This window comes from Pogona vitticeps, chromosome 2 (assembly GCF_051106095.1).
Source record: "Pogona vitticeps strain Pit_001003342236 chromosome 2, PviZW2.1, whole genome shotgun sequence".
Classification (NCBI taxonomy): Eukaryota; Metazoa; Chordata; class Lepidosauria; order Squamata; family Agamidae; genus Pogona; species Pogona vitticeps.
In genome coordinates, this window is record NC_135784.1 from 11,139,914 (window position 1) to 11,160,101 (window position 20,188).

The following is a 20,188-nucleotide window of genomic DNA, read 5'->3' on the forward strand; positions in this document are numbered from 1 at the left end:
AAATCAGTTCAAAATAATAGCTTGGTTTACTTCCCCCCCCCCCCCGGTTTCTTTTGGTTTGTGAATTAAGTTTCCTCGTAACTGGTGGTCTGTAGCGCCGCCACCATCACTGTGGCAATGAGCTGTCTGGTCTACATATTTTTTTGCGTGCCATAACGTCTCGGAGGATGCATTGTAATCTGCAGCATTTAGAACTGGTGAACTCACTGTGTCTCCTTACCCTGCACTTGGTTGCTCCATCACATTCCTCCACTTTTACTCTTCCTTTCTAACACTGACCCCAGTATTCATTTAAGGTAACCAATCCTTTAATTCAAATATTTGTTTCCTCTTTAATCAACTTTGAGAAATTCCCTTCAAATTTTCTAGAAACCTAAGTAGAATCATTGGGGAGAATAATAGAGTGAGGTTAAAAAGAGAATTTAAAAATTGATCATCGGTACATTCATTATACAGTAGATGAAAAAATTCTACCAAAGTGTGATAGCTGATATTCCTATAATGATTTAATTTGTTTTTAATTTTTCTAATTTCATCTTCTCAAAATTTTGCTTTTTATAATCTTTTAATTTTTAGTAACATTTATTCATCCTTATTGTAGTATATATAGCAATAGTAGTTTTCCTCCTTATCCTAATTAAAGAATGTCATCTCAGGTTTATTCCAGTTCAATTTGTCCTTTCCCCACTGATTATAATTACTGCTGATAATGGTGATCGTTCTGTAGGAAGCATGTAGAAGACTGTTTCCCAACCTTTTTTTGAGTCATGACCCCCTTCTATAATCTCTAAGTGATCTGCAATTCTCTTTCCCACATTATCATTTAAAAGGCATTTCAATGGGAGAATGAAATTACATCAATTTAGACTTCTCAGAATTGAGTTCTACCCCAATGATTAAAGGAGGGCTGCAAATCTATCAAATATTTATTAATTTATTAAATTTACACTCCACCCATCTAGACTGAAGTTTACTCTGGGCAACTAACAATATTAGGTTAAAAAACAATCATAATAAAATAAAAAATAATGGGAATAATGTAGTTCAAGATGGGGGAAATAATTAGGCAATAACAGGAGGGAAAGCCTGCCTAAAGAGCGGGGTCTTATGTTTACTCTTAAAAACACCCAGAGAGGGAACCAGACAGATCTCTGGGGGCAGACTGTTCCAGAGGCAAGGGGCCACTGCTGGGAAGGCCCGGTTTCTTGTTCTTTCTCTCTGGGCCTCCCTGAGCATCTAGGCTCCTCATCCGCCATTTCTAGCTAGAACGAGGAATTCAAGTAGATCTAAATCGTTTAGGGCTTTCATTGACACTTTGAAATAATGGGGAAACAAACAGGCAGCCAATACAAGGCAGCCAGAGTGGGGAAAATATGCTGATGTTTTCTTACCCCAGTGAGAAATCTGGCCGCCACATTCTGTATCATTTGAAGTTTCCACATCAATGTGAAAGGCAGCCCCACGTAGAGTGTATTACATTAGTCCAATCCCGAGATTGCAAGCACATGGACGGTCTTTCCTTCCTCCATGTGACCCAGTCAGAGCCCGAATGGGCTTTTTTCTTATCCCTGCTGATTGCTGACATGGTTGCTTCACTTCTTTTTCTAATCTATCAGATGATGACCAGGAGAAGAGGAATTTCCCAGCAACACCTGGGGCATCCTGGGCAGGAACTCATATTGAAGCAAGAAAACAGAGAATTGAAAATGCAAGTGGTTAGGAATGGACATCAAATAAAAGAAGTAACGCAGGGGAGAAAGCACGTAAAAACATGTCACCTCAGTAGTCATCAAATAACTCATGCAGGGGAGGAACTATATCCGTGTATGGAATGTGGAAAGAGCTTTAGTCGGAATCGTAGCCTTAAGTTACATCAAAGGACTCACACTGGGGAGAAACCACATAAATGCATGGAATGTGGAAAGAGCTTTGGTCAAAGTGGTACCCTGAGGTCACATGAAAGAACTCACACTGGGGAGAAACCGCATAAATGCATGGAATGTGGAAAGAGCTTTAGTCAGAGTGGTGCCCTTAGGTTACATCAAAGAACTCACACTGGTGAGAAACCACATAAATGCATGGAATGTGGAAAGAGCTTTAGTCGCAGTGGTAACCTTAGGTCACATCAACGAACTCACACTGGAGAGAAACCACATAAATGCATGGAATGTGGAAAGAGCTTTAGTCACAGTTGGGTCCTTAGGTCACATCAAAGGACTCACACTGGGGAGAAACCACATAAATGCATGGAATGTGGAATGAGGTTTACTCAGATTAGTAACCTTAGGTCACATGAAAGAACTCACACTGGGAAGAAACCGCATAAATGCATGGAATGTGGAATGAGCTTTATTCAGATTTATAACCTTAGGTCACATGAAAGAACTCACACTGCCGAGAAACCACATAAATGCGTAGAATGTGGAAAGAGCTTTAGTCGCAGTGATTCACTTAAGTTACATCAAAGGACTCACACTGGGGAGAAACCATATAAATGCATGGAATGTGGAAAGAGCTTTAGTCACAATGGTCATCTTAGGAGGCATGAAACAACTCACAGTGGGGAGAAACGACATAAATGCATGGAATGTGGAAAGAGCTTTACTCGCATCTATGGCCTTAGGTTACATCAAAGGACTCACACTGGGGAGAAACCAAATGAATGCATCGAATGTGGAAAAAGCTTTAGTCACAGTGGTAACCTTAGGACACATGAAAGAACTCACACTGGGGAGAAACCACATAAATGCATGGAATGTGGAAAGAGCTTTAGTCAGAGTGGTGGCCTAAGGAATCATGAAAGAACACACACTGGGGAGAAGCCATATAAATGCAAGGAATGTGGAAAGAGCTTTAGTCTCAGTGGTGACCTTAGGAAACATGAAAGAACTCACACTGGGGAGAAACCATATAAATGCATGGAATGTGGAATGAGCTTTACTCGCATCTATGGCCTTAGGTTACATCAAAGGACTCACACTGGGGAGAAACCAAATGAATGCATGGAATGTAGAAAGAGCTTTAGTTGCAGTGGTAACCTTAGGTTACATCAAAGAACTCATACTGGGGATAAGCCACATAAATGCATGGAATGTGGAAAGAGCTTTAGTCACAGTAGTCATCTTAGGAGACATGAAAGAACTCACACTGGGGAGAAACCATATAAATGCATAGAATGTAGAAAGAGCTTTAGACACAGTGGTGCCCTTAAGTTACATCAAAGAACTCACACTGGGGAGAAACCGCATGTATGCATGGAATGTGGAAAGAGCTTTAGTTGCAGTGGTAACCTTAGGTTACATCAAAGGACTCACACTGGGGAGAAACCAAATGAATGCATGGAATGTAGAAAGAGCTTTAGTTGCAGTGGTAACCTTAGGTTACATCAAAGAACTCATACTGGGGATAAGCCACATAAATGCATGGAATGTGGAAAGAGCTTTAGTCACAGTAGTCATCTTAGGAGACATGAAAGAACTCACACTGGGGAGAAACCATATAAATGCATAGAATGTAGAAAGAGCTTTAGACACAGTGGTGCCCTTAAGTTACATCAAAGAACTCACACTGGGGAGAAACCGCATGTATGCATGGAATGTGGAAAGAGCTTTAGTTGCAGTGGTAACCTTAGGTTACATCAAAGAACTCACACTGGGGAGAAACCAAATGAATGCATCGAATGTGGAAAAAGCTTTAGTCACAGTGGTAACCTTAGGAAACATGAAAGAACTCACACTGGGGAGAAACCACATAAATGCATGGAATGTGGAAAGAGCTTTAGTCACAGTGGTGGCCTAAGGAATCATGAAAGAACACACACTAGGGAGAAACCACATAAATGCATGGAATGTGGAAAGAGCTTTACTCGCATCTATGGCCTTAGGTTACATCAAAGGACTCACACTGGGGAGAAACCACATACAATGGTGGCTCGCTAGACAGTTACCCTGCATGACAGTTTTTTCACTAGAGATTGCCTTTTTGCAATCAATTTAGCGGTTCACAAAACAGTGATTCCTGTGGGGGAATTTCCCTGCTTTGAAAACTGATTTTCGCTAGACGATGATTAGGTTTTTGCTATGGTCGGACTCTCGGGAGTCTGACCATGGATGAGGTAGTCAGCTGCGACATGGATCCAAGCGGCGGCGGTGGTGGCGGCAGGGTGGGAGGGATCCAGATGCCTTTCAGGCATCTCAGACTTGGATCCACGTCACGGCCGGCTACCCCATCCATGGTCAGACTCCTGAGATTCCGACCATGGCTGGGGTAGCTGGCCGCGGGGCGGAACCAAGCCCAGGATGCCTGAAAGGCATCTGGACCCCTCCCACCCTGTCGCCACCACCGCCGCTTGGATCCATGGCACAGCTGACTACCTCATCCATGGTCAGACTCCCGAGAGTCCGACCATAGCTCAGGTAGCCGGCAGTTGGGCGGATCAAAGCCCGTAATGCCTGAAAGGCATCCGGACCCCTGCCGCCTCTGCCACCGCTTGGATCCGTGTCGCAGCCGGCTACCCCATCCATGGTCGGGCTCCCGAGAGTCCGACCATGGCTGGGGTAGTCGGCCGCGGGGCAGATCCCGGCAGTGGGGGCAGGGTGGGAGGCATCCAGATGCCTTTCAGTGCTCCGAAGGCGAATCCCGGCGGTGGCCTCGGAAGGACCCTTCGGAAGGGTCCTTCCGAGGCTACCACCGGCATTTTCCCCCAGCTGCAGGGAGGACCTTTTTAAAATCCTTCCCAAGATTGGATGTCCACCTCGACTCCTTAACATCATCAGGTCCTTTCATGGGGGAATGAAGCGCACCATAGTTTTTGATGGCTCAACATCAGATCCCATTGACATCGGATTCCAAAACATCTCCTGTATGGAGAATTAGTGCAGCGAAATTGCCCCAGAAGGAGAGCACAGCTGTGATACAAGGATATCTGCAAGCAGGATCTGAAGGACTTAGGAATGGACCTCAACAAATGGGAAACCCTGCGCCGGGCTCCCTGAGATGCTGTGGGATTCCAGAGGAGCGGGGGCGCCTGGCAAGGTCATTTGGCTGGCTTTCTTCGGGCTCCAGGAGTGTGGAGAGCTGAAGAACTTAAGAGGCAATGGGGGAATGAGAGTTACCTAGTGATGAGGGATCCTAGCCAGGATCCAGTAATCAAGGCACCGAGACAAGAGTCATGAACCAAAAGCTCTCTCTCACCCAAGTGAGAGGTTTATTTTATAGTACAAAGTAAACAATACTACAGCTAGTAAGCAATGCTAACGAGCAGGTGCGTTATCAATGTTTTGTCTTCATGCAAGGCCTTGGCTCCAGATAAAGGCAAGATGATCTAATTGTTTTCTGGCTACTGAATCAGGGTCAACATGACCTTTCCAGACGTGGTTTGCCAGCGATCTTAGATGAGGTCACATCTCCCCCTTTTCTTTAGCCGTTGATAATAAACCTGTCGAGGTGATAATGGTTTTGTTTTGGAGCATGAAGACATGAAAAGATTGAGTAAATTTGGCAGGCATTGCAAGAAGCAGCAAAAGGCAATTAAAATGAACCCAGACATGATAAGCCATTGCACTACCTTTCGAATCCAGCCCACAGGTAACCAGCTCCAGAGAGCATCCCACCATGCTGGTCCGATTTGCTCTTTGATTGAGGCTGCATAACTTTTTAAAGTGTTGATCTGTTTATTCCCTCTGAGGTTGCACAAGCATATTTACAGGAGTTAAGTCAAGCATTGTGCAGGAGTTGGTAAGCGTTAACAAATGATGCTCCCTTAGACTGTCCGAGATGAATAGCATTCTCTTGCAGAACGCCCAGAATCGCTGATAAGAAGTCTGGGCTTTACGCCAGGCTATGACCTAGAGTTTTCTACTTCACAGAGCAGGGAAAACAATACAGACTTTATGTCCTAGCAGGCTGCACTGTATCCGTGGATGAGATTAGACCCATCACGCTGAGATATTTAGGAAACTACTAAGCAATGCAAGGTATGATAGAAATTGTACAAATAGCTGGAAAGGAACAATGCTTTCATGTTATAATAAATATGAAGTGAATACTAGCTTCCATACATGTCCCAGTATTTTTACTGCTGGGTCACTAATTAAATTACCTGTTGATGAATGACTGGCCTCATAATAAAAATTACCTGTCAAAATGCTTAGGTGTCATCATGGAGCTGTGACCATAACACAGCCATAGACTCAGAGCAAATTTAACCCTATGCAATAATGGCTGTTTGACAGTAATCTCAAGAAAACTTTTACATCTGTTGAATTTATTTTGCCTCTTATTACTGTAAGAAATAGGGACAAAGCTTTCGGATTTTCTGAGCTTTAAACTAAGAATTGTTTCTCTGAAATTCAATACTTACTACCCTTTAAACCTATTACCCTTTAATATCTGGCCAGCTGATAAGACAGAAGAAAGCGCTCCTTAACGACAGCATTCCACAGAAAAGAACATAAACAGTTCCTGACACAAGCAATCATTTACTCGGAGATATAGCAAACTGCATTTAGCAACCATGAGATCAACTCCTCTGGAGGTGTAACAGCTGCCCCCTTACTCGGAGACGTAGCAAACTACCTGCACAGAAGACGCACAGCAAGCTTCCCTTGCAAACATGACCTGAAATAACTCTCGCAAATCCCCTGGGGGCTGCCCTGGGGGCTGCCCTGAATCCCATTTCTCTCTGCTGTAATGTGACCTCATCAGCAATGTGGCTGGTGCGTCCAGACCTGGCCAGAAAGGATGCAAGCAGTCAGCTGTTTCCCCTGTTTTGGCTATCTCTGGTCTTTGAAGACCATCAGTGGCTGATGCAAGATTAATTTTCATTTGTTTAGGGCAAATGAGTCCTTCCTCTTGTGGCAGGAGACCCCTGCTCCAGTCACTAGGGACTGGCTGTTGGACAGATGAGCATTTGGGGAGAGCCTCTGTCCCTTTGTCTGTAAGACTGAGTTGCAGTTCACAGACCCCTTGAGATGGGAGCAAGTCACAGCAAGCAGAAACAGCTGGCTCATCTCTCTGAGCTAAAATCACACAGGCAGGGTCCAACACAGGAGGACTGCGAGGCATCCCAGGCGGTTCCACAATTAGCAGGGAGGCCGAAGGGAGGGGAAGAAGAATTTGAGGGAGTTTAAACAAATTACTTTCACCTTCTGGAGCAAGAAGAATGTTACGTTGACTCACTGGGGTCTCTCGTATGCCAGATACTACACAACCTTCTCGAGAACTCTCACTTAAAGCTTCAGTTTGTTCCTCTACAGGAGCAGACGGTAAAGGATCTAAATTTGGTGGAGGCAATGCTGAAGAAGCAGCAGCAAGGGGGGCCGGTGGAGGCAGCGCTGTAGAAGCAGCGGGGGGGGGGCTAACACAAACTGCGGAGATGAAGGTTTTTCCTCTGCTCCTTTTAAAAGCAAATTGTAGTTTCCATGAAATACAGAGAGTGCCTCATAAATAACTTTCCAAGTTAACAAACATGTAATACTTGCTCTTGGCTCTGACTGCAATTCTTTCCCTATCCTTTGCCAAACTTCTAACTTCAAACTTCCATGCAGAGGATACCAAGCACAACTCTGATCTATCTCACTTAACAATTCCAATATTTCTTTATCTGACACTTGTCTCTTGCAATTCTGCTGAACGAGCCTACTTAGCTCTCGAGCGTGTTGCTCCTGTTCCTTTAATTCTTTGCCTGATACTTGCCATCCGTCATTTTGCCTCACAATTAACTCTTCAGCATTCTGATGCTGCTCTTTAGTAGATAAGCAACCCATACTTACCCGGGGAGCCCGTGGGCTGGGTGCACGAAGACTATTCCAGTCGAGGGAAGCAGGGTGATTGGGAGCTGAACCTACATCAGAAGAATGTCGGCTCGGCTGATGGGAGCTGGATGATCACGTCGGGGTCACCAACTGATGAGGGATCCTAGCCAGGATCCAGTAATCAAGGCACCGAGACAAGAGTCATGAACCAAAAGCTCTCTCTCACCCAAGTGAGAGGTTTATTTTATAGTACAAAGTAAACAATACTACAGCTAGTAAGCAATGCTAACGAGCAGGTGCGTTATCAATGTTTTGTCTTCATGCAAGGCCTTGGCTCCAGATAAAGGCAAGATGGTCTAATTGTTTTCTGGCTACTGAATCAGGGTCAACATGACCTTTCCAGACGTGGTTTGCCAGCGATCTTAGATGAGGTCACAACCTAGCATGGTTTTTCCTGGAACTTGCCATGTCAGATACCTGGCCAGTAATTTATTCTCCATATATACACGAGCAAACTGTTTAACAATGAATCCACACACCAATGTCTGAATAGGGCAAAAATCGCTTTGCGACGATCGGTAAGTGTTTTGCTTACCGATCTTCGCATTGCCATGTCGGGGGTACATGAAGAACTAGGTGTTTGTAAGCCATTGAAAGTAGACTGCTTTGTAATGACAGGAACTGTTGGAAGGAGTGGAAATTTTGGTTTTTCTAGCTCTGGCCTCTTCGGGCCCTGGACTGCACTGGGTCGGAGGTGACCAAATCCTTTGATCCTCAACTTCTGAGCTTTTCAGAGGCTGGGAAACCCAAGCCTTGAGAAGATTTCTTTTTTCTGACTCAGGCAGAACAAAGGGATATAAATATTGGGAGAGATCTCACCCAAAGTCTTATTAGAAAGCAACAGAGAACCATAGATGTTTGGTTTCATGGAGTACAGCATGTACAGCATACCATGGAAATGATGCCGGGTGAATGTCCTTGGAAGAGCGGAAATATAACCGTGAGCGAGTGACAGCCAGCAAAATATTTTACACCCAGCTACCTGAGAACAAAATTTTCTGTTTATTAACAACACACGTAGAACTAAATAGTGATTTTTTAAATGTGTATAGATTTATTTTTAATCTTTAAATATAATTGAATGTCTTTCATTGTAAATGATAAGGGTTTTTGTTTCTCATCATTGTATTCTTGGGAATTTTGAAGTGTTTTGAAGATGTATTCTCTGTCTTTCTAGATTATGAGATCCAGTTATTTTTAATATGTTTGTATTTTAGATTCAAACACATCTTAAATTTTCCCTATTATCTAAATTTAAATTCCTGCTTCTTTGTACAAGGTGCAAGATTGTGTTTTAAGTAAGCCTGCAGTTTTTTCTTAACTGTATGACGCTTGGATTTGAAGATATGTGCCTACAGTTTTTTCTCATCCCTGTAAAACTGCCTTACTTTTTTTTTTTTGGATTTAGTATATTTAAATATGAAATGATGTAACTCAATGAACTTGTACAGAATTAACAAGTTTTGGAATTGCCTGAAATCATTGCAGCAGTGAAAAGACTTCTTAAGTGCTACATAGATGAGCTTCGAACACCATGTCACTGGTTGTCTATCTGATGGCAAAAATCAGGCTGAACCCATCCTGACTGGATTGCCGTCCTTTCCTGAGGAGAGGAGAGAGAAGCCCATGGAGACCCGAAGGCAGAATATATGACCCTTCAGAGAAGTGACACCTCCATGGGGAGAACAGGAAGATAGAGAGATGAAAAAGGTCACAGAGAAAACCAGGAGTATAGAGATAGTTCCGGGTGAAGAATCAAAGGTTAAGACAAAAGAAGGGATGGGAGAGTCTGGAAATAAAGAGCCAGGGGTGTCTAAGGTGGAAATTCCAGTGAGGGAAGCAGAAGGTCCATCAGAGGAAAGGAAGGATCCACCGGATAAAGGAACATTAGGAGCAGCAGAGGTGCAGGAGAAAAAGAAAGGAATAAGAGAGGAGGAGGGAAGAGAAATATATCTTGGGGAACAATCAAGAAGGGAGACAATGGAAGATGGCATGGTAGAAGGGCAAAAGAAGGAGAGGATATTATTACCACAAGGCTGGGAGTGGATATGACTGGAGAAACCCTGGACCAAACAGTGGGAGAACTTGATGATACGTCACTAAGAGGTAGAAGGGAGTCAGTGAGAAGTAAGACCGGAGAAACCTCATATTGGGGAGAGAAAGAAGTGAGAAAGTGAAGAAATGTTACCGCAAACCCGAGTATAAATCAGCAGAGTTTATATTTTCAGGTCCAGAAGGTGAAATAAATTACTCAGACACGTCCAACTTCCTCCAGCACGTGTATTTACAGCAGATGTACAAAAGTAGAAGTGGCAGCATGTCAGCATGGCATCAATCAAGGTGGAGGGTACATGTTCTCTATACAGTGTATACAGTATATATAACCCCCACAGTCTGGTTTCATTGTGGGAATCACCTTTTTTCTGCATTCATATCAACATCAATGAATTGTAGAATCTCCGTGCCTGGGAGGTGTGACAACCCCAGACCTACTGGAGTATGCCACACTTTAGTTAAGCTGCCACCAACCATTCCCTATAAGGAGTCACACAGACCAGGAATGGATTTTGCTAAACAAAAGAACAAGGTTTATTGAAAAGACAAACAGGGTAAATAAAAAGATCAGGTAAATAGAATAATGTAAGGTGGCATAGTCCCAACCATATACATATAACAGTTTGGTTCACACAGAACACTTTAAAGTAAAGCACAGACCCTGAACCTATCAGTTCTGGCTACCTATAAAGAAACCTGAACCTATCAGGTATGTACTAACTGACACACAGTTGTACTCAGTCTGACACACAGACTCCAACTCCAGCTTCTCCACACAAGCTCCAAATATATATACAGTACAGCTCCTCCCCCTGATGTCCCGCCTTCCACTCCCCATAGGATGGAACTTTCCCTCCAAACCCATGACAGACAGGTACCATCAGTGCTGTATGTAACACCTCCCCTCTTTATAAGTTGTTTTGCAGGGGGAAAGCTAAAGTGCTTTTCTCCAAAAAAACAACCAGGATTAAAACACACAAAACAGTTATACACTAACATACAATCCCATACTTACACTCTAGGTTAAACATATCAATTAGGCATTTAAACATTAACATTTACAATACATTAAGTTACCTTTATTAATACAAACCAAGCCTGTTAAAAAAAAAACAGGTACATTTAACTTTTGGTCAACAAACTATGTGTGTGTTTAGTCGTTTAGTCGTGTCCGACTCTTCGTGACCCCATGGACCAGAGCGCGCCAGGCCCTCCTGTCTTCTACTGCCTCCCGGAGTTGTGTCAGGTTCATGTTGGTTGCTTCGCAGACACTGTCCAGCCATCTCATCCTCGGTCGTCCCCTTCTCCTCTTGCCATCACACCTTCCTAACATCAAGGTTTTTTCCAAGGACTCTTTTCTTCTCATGAGATGGCCAAAGTACTGGAGCCTCAGCTTCAGGATCTGTCCTTCAAATGAGCATTCAGGGTTGATTTCCTTTAGAACTGATAGGTTTGTTCTCCTTGCAGTCCAGGGGATTCTCAAGAGCCTCCTCCAGCACCACAATTCAAAGGCATCAATTCTTCGGCGGTCTGCTTTCTTTATGGTCCAGCTCTCACTTCCATACATCACGACAGGAAAAACCATAGCTTTGACTATTCGGACTTTTGTTGGCAAGGTGATGTCTCTGCTTTTCAAGATGCTGTCAAGATTTGTCATCGCTTTCCTCCCAAGAAGAAGGCGCCTTTTAATTTCAGGGCTGCTGTCTCCATCTGCAGTGATCATGGAGCCCAGGAAGATAAAATTTGACACTGCCTCCATATTTTCCCCTTCTATTTCCCAGGAGGTGATGGGACCAGTGGCCATGATCTTAGTTTTTTTGATGTTGAGTTTCAGACCGTTTTTTGCACTCTCCTCTTTCACTCTCATTACAAGGTTCTTTAATTCCTCCTCACTTTCTGCCATCAGAGTGGTATCATCTGCATATCGGAGGTTGTTGATATTTCTTCCGGCAATCTTAACTCCGGCTTGGGTTTCTTCCAGTCCAGCCTTCCGCATGATGTATTCTGCATATAAGTTAAATAAGCTGGGGGACAATATACAGCCTTGCCGTACTCCTTTCCCAATTTTGAACCACTCAGTTGTTCCATGACCAGTTCTAACTGTTGCTTCCTGTCCCACATATAGGTTTCTCAGTAGACAGATAAAGTGGTCAGGCACTCCCATTTCTTTAAGAACTTGCCATAGTTTGCTGTAGTCCACACAGTCAAAGGCTTTCGCATAGTCAATGAAGCAGAAGTAGATATTTTTCTGGAACTCTCTGGCTTTCTCCATCATCCAGCGCAAGTTAGCAATTTGGTCTCGAGTTCCTCTGCCTCTTCGGAATCCAGCTTGTACTTCTGGGAGTTCTCGGTCCACATACTGCTGAAGCCTACCTTGTAGGATTTTGAGCATAACCTTGCTAGCGTGCGAAATGAGTGCAATTGTACGGTAGTTGGAGCATTCTTTGGCACTGCCTTTCTTTGGGATTGGGATGTAGACTGATCTTTTCCAATCCTCTGGCCACTGTTGAGTTTTCCAAACTTGCTGGCATATTGAATGTAGCACCTTAACAGCATCATCTTTCAAGATTTTAAATAGTTCAACTGGAATGCCATCACCTCCACTGGCCTTGTTGTTAGCCAGGCTTTCTAAGGCCCACTTGACTTCGCTCTCCAGGATGTCTGGCTCAAGGTCAGCAACTACATTGTCTGGGTTGTCCGGGATATCCAAATCTTTCTGATATAATTCCTCTGTGTATTCTTGCCACCTCGTCTTGACGTCTTCTGCTTCTGTTAGGTCCTTCCCATTTTTGTCTTTTATCATGTTCATCTTTGCGCAAAATGTTCCTCTAATATGTCCAATTTTCCTGAACAGATCTCTGGTCTTTCCTTTTCTGTTATCTTCCTCTATTTCTTTGCATTGTTCATTTAAGAAGGCCCTCTTGTCTCTCCTTGCTATTCTTTGGAAGTCTGCATTCAAGTTTCTGTAACTTTCCCTATCTCCCTTGCATTTTGCTTCCCTTCTCCTCTCTGCTATTTCTAAGGCCTCGTTGGACAGCCACTTTGCTTTCTTGCATTTCCTTTTCTTTGGGATGGTTTTCGTTGCTGCCTCCTGGACAATGTTACGAGCCTCTATCCAAAGTTCTTCAGGCACTCTGTCCACCAAATCTAGTTCCTTAAATCTGTTCTTTACTTCCACTGTGTATTCATAAGGGATTTGGTTTAGATTATACCTGAGTGGCCCAGTGGTTTTTTCTAATCTCTTCAGTCTAAGCTTGAATTTTGCTATGAGAAGCTGATGATCAGAACCGCAGTCAGCTCCAGGTCTTGTTTTTGCTGACTGTATAGAGCTTCTCCATCTTTGGCTGCAGAGAATATAATCAATCTGATTTCGATATTGCCCATCTGGTGATTTCCATGTATAGAGTCGCCTCTTGTGTTGTTGGAAAAGAGTGTTTGTGATGACCAGCTTATTCTCTTGACAAAACTCTATTAGCCTTTGTCCTGCTTCATTCTGAACTCCAAGGCCAAACTTCCCTGTTGTTCCTTTTATCTCTTGGCTCCCTACTTTAGCATTCCAGTCCCCTAGAATGAGAAGAACATCTTTCTTTGGTGTCAGTTCTAGAAGGTGTTGTAAATCTTCATAGAATTGTTCAATTTCAGTCTCCTCAGCAATGCTGGTTGGTGCATAAACTTGGATTATTGTGATGTTGAATGGTCTGCCTTGGATTCGTATTGACATCATTCTATCATTTTTGAGATTGTATCCCATTACAGCTTTTTCCACTCTTCTGTTGACTATGAGGGCTACTCCATTCCTTCTACGGGATTCTTGTCCACAATAGTAGATATGATAATCATCTGAGCTGAATTCGCCCATTCCTGTCCATTTTAGTTCACTGACGCCCAGGATGTCGATGTTTATTCTTGCCATCTCCTGTTTGACCACCTCCAGCTTCCCAACGTTCATAGATCTTACATTCCAGGTTCCTATGCAGTAATCTTCTTTGCAGCATTGGATGTTCCTTTCACTTCCAGGCACATCCACAGCTGAGCGTCCTTTCGGCTTTGGCCCAACCACTTCATTAGCTCTGGAGCTACTTGTACTTGTCCTCCACTCTTCCTCAGTAGCATGTTGGACGCCTTCCGACCTGAGGGGCCCATCTTCCAGCGTCATATCTTTTAGCCTTTTGTTTCTGATCATGGGGCGTTCTTGGCAAAGATACTGGAGTGGCTTGCCATTTCCTACTCCAGGTGGATTGCGTTTAGTCGGAACTCTCCACTATGTCCTGTCCGTCTTGGGTGTCCCTGCACGGCATAGCCCAAAGCTTCTCTGAGTTACTCAAGCCCCTTCGCCACGACAAGGCAGCAATCCATGAGGGGATACATAGTCCATAGTTTCTTCGCCGTCTTCACTCTTCGGGTCTTCTTGACAAGGCGTCAGCAACACAGTTCTTTGACCCTCTGACCACCTTCACTTCAAAGTCATAATCTTGCAGGTTTAACGCCCACCTCATAAGTTTACTATTGTGGGTTTTCATTGTCTTTAACCACTGCAGTGGTGAGTGGTCAGTGCACAGAACAAAATGTCTTCCCCAGATGTAAGGTTTGGCCTTCTGAATCGCGTATACTATGGCCAGGCACTCCTTTTCCACGGTTGCCAAATGTCTCTCACCTTTCTGCAGTTTCCTACTCAGGTAGGACACTGGATGCTGGTCACCATTTTCATCCTCCTGGCAAAGAACTGCTCCTACCCCGCTGTTAGACGCATCGGTGTAGATGATGAACTCCCGGTCGAAGTCAGGAGCACGCAGCACTGGATAATGGATGAGCGCCTCCTTCAACCTCCGGAACGCCTCCTCACAGTCGCTGGTCCACGGGATGCGGTCATCAGTCTTCATCCGCGTCAGATCGGTCAGCGGAGTCGCCATCTCGCTAAACCTCGGGATGAACTTTCTGTAGTAGCCCACCAACCCAAGAAATGATTTGACTTTTTTCTTGGTGTTGGGTCTGGGCCAATCACGAACGGCTTCTATCTTGGCCTCTAGGGGTTTGATCACTCCTCCCCCTACTATGTGACCCAAGTATTTTATTTCTGGGCTACCCAGCTGACACTTGCTCGCCTTTACTGTTAGCCCTGCTGCACTTAACCTCTGCAGCACTATCTCCAGGTGTTTCAGGTGATCTTCCCAGGTATTGCTGAAGATCCCTATATCGTCAATGTAGGCCACAGTAAAGTCACTGAGCCCTGCTAAGGTCTGGTCCATCAGCCTTTGGAATGTGGCTGGTGCATTTCTGAGACCAAAACTCAGGACTCTAAACTCATAGAGACCGAAAGGGCTGCAAAAGGCGGTCTTTTCTTGATCCCTGGGATCAATCCTTAATTGCCAGTATCCCTTTACTAGGTCCAATGATGAAATGAACCGACAACCCCCTTATGGTCTCAATCAGGTTGTCTAGCCTGGGCATTGGGTAGGCATCAGGAGTGGTTACACGGTTTAACTTCCGGTAATCTACACAAAATCTAATGCTCCCATCAGGCTTGTCCACCAGGACTATCGGAGAGGACCAAGGACTAGAAGAGGGGACGATTATGTTCTCCCTAAGCATCTCGTCCAGCTCCTTTCGCACCTTGTCCCTATAGGGTCCCGTCACTCGGTATGGGGATACTGCTTGTGGGGTTGCATCCCCTGTATGGATCCGATGCATCACTCCCTTCACTATCCCCGGCTTATTTGAAAACACCTTTTGATAATTGGTGAGCAGCACTTTTAGTTCTTGCTGCTGGTCTTGGGTGAGTGCAGGACTGATCTTTACCTCATCTGGGTTGTATTTTACTTCCCCTCTACCCTCCCAGAAGGGTAATTCAGCTTCCTCACTCTCAGCTGCTTTTATTGCAAATAAAACCCTCTGTTCCCCTCTGTAGTAGGGTTTTAGGGCATTCACATGTACCACCCTCCTTGCTTGGTGTTCCTCCTGCTCTATAAGGTAGTTCAGGTCCGACATCTTGGAAATGACCTTATATGGTCCTGCCCATTTGAGCTGCAGTTTGTTCTCTTTGCAGGGTCCAAGCCAAAGCACTTCCTCCCCTGGGTTAAAGTGCCTCTCCCTGGCTTTCTGGTCATACCAGGTTTTCTGTCTAACCTTCTGAGCTTGCAGGTTCTCTGCTGCTAGCTCTAAGTTTCTCTTTAGGTCATTCATTAAAGAGTCTATATATGTCACAACATCTTGTGGGTCATCCTGGGTGATCTGCTCCCAATTTTGTTTGATTAAATCAAGTGGCCCTTTCACCCTTCTCCCAAACAAAAGTTCAAATGGACTGAACCCAGTACTGGCTTGGGGCACTGACCGATAAGCAAACAAAAGGGATTGCAGCTTCTGGTCCCAATTGTTTGGATTCTCTGCCAAGTAAGCCCTAATCATGCGCGCATCAGAGTCCCATTGAACTTCTCCGTTAACCCATTACTTTCAGGGTAATAGGCAGTGGTTTCCTTGTGTTTAATTCCACAGATTTGCCATAACCGTTTCATGAGCTTTGATGTAAATGATGCGCCCAAATCTGTGATTATTTCTGAGGCAAATCCCATCCTGGACATATACCCCACCAAGGCATCTGTCACTGTGTTAGTTTCGATGTTAGTCAAGGGAATGGCTTCGGGGTACCTCGTGGCATGGTCCACAATGGTGAGAATGAACCGGTTCCCCCTCTTTGTGGCCTTGGACAAAGGTCCCACAATATCCACTCCTATACATTTGAACGGGGTGTCAATCACAGGCAAAGGGCACAACTTCGCTTTGGTCCTGTCACGGTTATTCCCCTGCCTCTGACACACATCACATTGTTTACAGAACTCCTTGATCTGCTTCCCTATTTCAGGCCAGTAAAAATTCTGTGTGATTCTCTGCTGTGTTTTGTTCACCCCTAAGTGCGCAGCAAACATGTCAGAGTGCCCCCTTTGTAAGATCATGGGGCGATACTTTTCAGGTACCACTAGCTGACTTCTGATCCCATCTCCCCCTTTTGAGATATTCATTAGGGTCTCTCTATATAAAATTCCCTTTTTCTCATGAAATCTCGCTGGGGTTTCAGGTGTTAGCTGGGTGTCTGTCACCTGTTCAAAACACTTTTGGAGAGTGGCGTCTGCCTTTTGCTCTTGGCCAAATTTGCTGTCTGTGGTTAAGGTTTCTACCACAGCTTCGGAACTATCCTCATCTGCTCCAGCCTCGGGCTCGTCAGTACCCCCCTGAACTGTCTCCGTGGTAGCTTGTGAGCGTGTAATCACTAGCGCCCGTTTCACATGTTCAGCCAGGTCATTTCCCACGAGCACGGCTGCTGGCAGAGTCGATGAAATCGCTAGCCGCCACACTCCCCTCCAGCCTTGAAAGCTCACAGGTACCTCAGCTACTGGCAGCGAGATCACCTGTCCCTCAATCCCTGCCACCTTCATGCTCTCATTTGGGATTATATACTCCCTAGGAATAATGTCTGGATGGCACAGGGTCACCTGGGAACAAGTATCCCTTAGCCCCCTATACTGATGGTCAAGTATTCCTACGTCCACCCCTGCAGTCTCAAACAATTGTGAATCTGTTCTCATTAGTAAGCAGCGCTTGACCTCCACAAGAGGACCATTTTCCCCAGCCTGATCAGCAGATGTAACTGTTCCAGATTGAGTAGCCATGGCAACAGGCTCCCTCAGTGGCAAGGAGCTTTGCTCTGTCTGGACACAGAACACAGCTTTTGGCTTGGTTCCACTCAAATCATGAGGCAATTTTCCCTTTAGCTGCTTTAATTTCTCACACTCTGAGATTAGATGGCCCTTTCCTTGACAGAAATAACATTTTCTGCTGTACTTGGAGTCTTTCTCATCTGATTTTGGTTTTCCCTCCACAATCTGAGGTCTTTGTGGTTTCATGTCTGAGGGCTTCCCTTCAACATGGGCCCCTCCCCCTTGCTGGTTTTTCCCTGGTCCCTGAGAGTACTTGCTGTAGGTTTCTTTGGGTTTACCTACAGATTTCCCCTCAGCACCTAAGGGCTTTCTTATTTGGTAAATAAAATCTGCGATCTCTGCCGCCTCTGTCACAGATTTAGGTTTCCTTTCCCTCACCTGGAACTTGAGTTCCCCATGCAGGACTGAATAAAACTGTTCCAGCGCTATCAGGTCTTTGAGCTGCTGGAAGGTCTCTGTCCCCTCCTGAGACAGCCATTTCTCTAGCAACCTCACCAGTTGGGCCCCCACTTGGGTAAAAGTCTGCTCTGGTTTCTTTGTGAGTGACCTGAATCTTTGCCTCAGCTGTTCCGCATTTATCCCATGTCTGGCAAACACCAGTTTTTTAAACTCAGCGAAATCTTTCAGCAGTTCCACTGGCATCTCTGCATAGACTTCTGCCAGGCTGCCACTGATTAAAGATCACATAATAGTCATCTTCTCAGTTTCCCTTACTGAGAAGTCCACAAACGCTCTTTCCACGAGGGAAAAGAACACCTCAGGGCAATCTCCCTTGTGGTACACAGGGAATTTCTTCAAGTCAGTTTTAGACAATTGGCCCACCTCAGAATCTCTATTGTTATTATTGTTCTGATTCATCATTTCCAATTTTCTTAACTCAAACGCCATTTTCTCTCTCTCCAATTCCATTTCAAATCGTCTTTGTTTCTCCCTTTCCCTTTCCTGTTTCTCTTCCTTTTCCCTTTCAAACGCCATTCTTTCTCTCTCTAATTCAAATTGTCTTTGTTTCTCTTCCCTTTGTATTTCCCTCACCCTCAGTTCATGCTGTTGGGCTAGGAGCATTTTTCTGAGTTCTGGATTCTGTTCTCCCGTGCTGTCATCCTGCACTGAGCCAAATTCCTCCTCAGAACCTTGGTCTACCTGTGGGTCCCTTACTTCACCCATTTCTGCCATTTGGCTTCGAGTCAAGGGCATAATCCCCCCCAGAACAGGCTGCCTTCAAAAGTCAAGCCTCAAAATAAAGCGACGACTTGTTTCCTTTTGCCTCAGAAACAGCCTTCTATAGATTGCTGCTGTTCCTTCAGCACCAACTTGCAACTGTTGCCAGGCAGAATTCCCCCCCCCTCTGCTAGGCCTCTCAGCAGACAGGCTAGATCACTGTTACTTCACACAGCTTTGCCTCAGCTCTTTCCCGCCAAAACGGGTTGCCTCAGAGCTCCCTAATCTAGTCCCCAATCTGAGTTGGCACGTTCTTCCACTAGCCTACCTCCCCGTGAGGTAAGCCTAGAAGATTACCTACGCGCTCTCAGATTTTCCCTGACTAGACCCCCCCTTGCTCTGGGCACACTTGCCAAGGCTTTGCTGGACCACTGGACAACTGGACCAGTCGTATCCCACACACTGGACACCAGTCAATGTGACAACCCCAGACCTACTGGAGTATGCCACACTTTAGTTAAGCTGCCACCAACCATTCCCTATAAGGAGTCACACAGACCAGGAATGGATTTTACTAAACAAAAGAACAAGGTTTATTGAAAAGACAAACAGGGTAAATAAAAAGATCAGGTAAATAGAATAATGTAAGGTGGCATAGTCCCAACCATATACATATAACAGTTTGGTTCACACAGAACACTTTAAAGTAAAGCACAGACCCTGAACCTATCAGTTCTGGCTACCTATAAAGAAACCTGAACCTATCAGGTATGTACTAACTGACACACAGTTGTACTCAGTCTGACACACAGACTCCAACTCCAGCTTCTCCACACAAGCTCCAAATATATATACAGTACAGCTCCTCCCCCTGATGTCCCGCCTTCCACTCCCCATAGGATGGAACTTTCCCTCCAAACCCATGACAGACAGGTACCATCAGTGCTGTATGTAACAGGAGGTCTCTAAATTTCTTTAGGATTCCTGTGGAGTCTGATATCCTAACAAAGTTAGGACCTCCAAATATCAATGACGTCATACCAGGGAGAGGTGATAGAAATACAAAGAATGTAGGAGGACCTTTCATAAAAGCAGTCATCTTTCTATTCATCCAAGATCTCATACAAAGGGGAAAACTTTGAAATGCAAAGAATGTGGGAACAGCTTCAGTCTGAGCAGAAATTTAAGGATACATCAAAATAACCCATACAGGAGTACAGTGTTGTCTCACAAGACAAATTTAATTCATTCTGTGGTTAATGTCTTGTTCCAAAAAATTCATCTTGTGAAACGTGTTTTCCCCTAGGAATGCATTGAAATCTAATGTGTTCCTATGGGGGGGAAAGTCAGAACAACATCAAATTTGGTTTAGAAAGGGTTTATTAAGTGCTCTTTAAAGCTACACATATTGTGCAGATGATTTCAGAAATTTCAATCAAAATACTTTAACCT

General features: G+C 44.6%; 1 protein-coding gene and 1 long non-coding RNA gene across 10 annotated transcripts in view; one reads left to right on the plus strand and one right to left on the minus strand.

Moving 5' to 3' along the window:
* Window positions 1–9,274, plus strand: part of LOC140703761 (uncharacterized) — a 343,653-nt gene extending 334,379 nt beyond the window's left edge. For all 9 annotated transcript variants that reach the window (XM_078387483.1, XM_078387485.1, XM_078387479.1 and 6 more), the window contains one exon: window positions 1,617–9,274. In XM_078387483.1, the coding sequence (XP_078243609.1) occupies window positions 1,617–3,938 (2,322 nt within the window). In that variant the 3' untranslated portion in view covers window positions 3,939–9,274. The remainder of the gene's footprint in view (window positions 1–1,616) is intronic.
* Window positions 1–20,188, minus strand: part of LOC144587445 (uncharacterized) — a 76,175-nt gene that overhangs the window by 50,817 nt on the left and 5,170 nt on the right. The gene's annotated exons all lie outside the window — the stretch shown is intronic.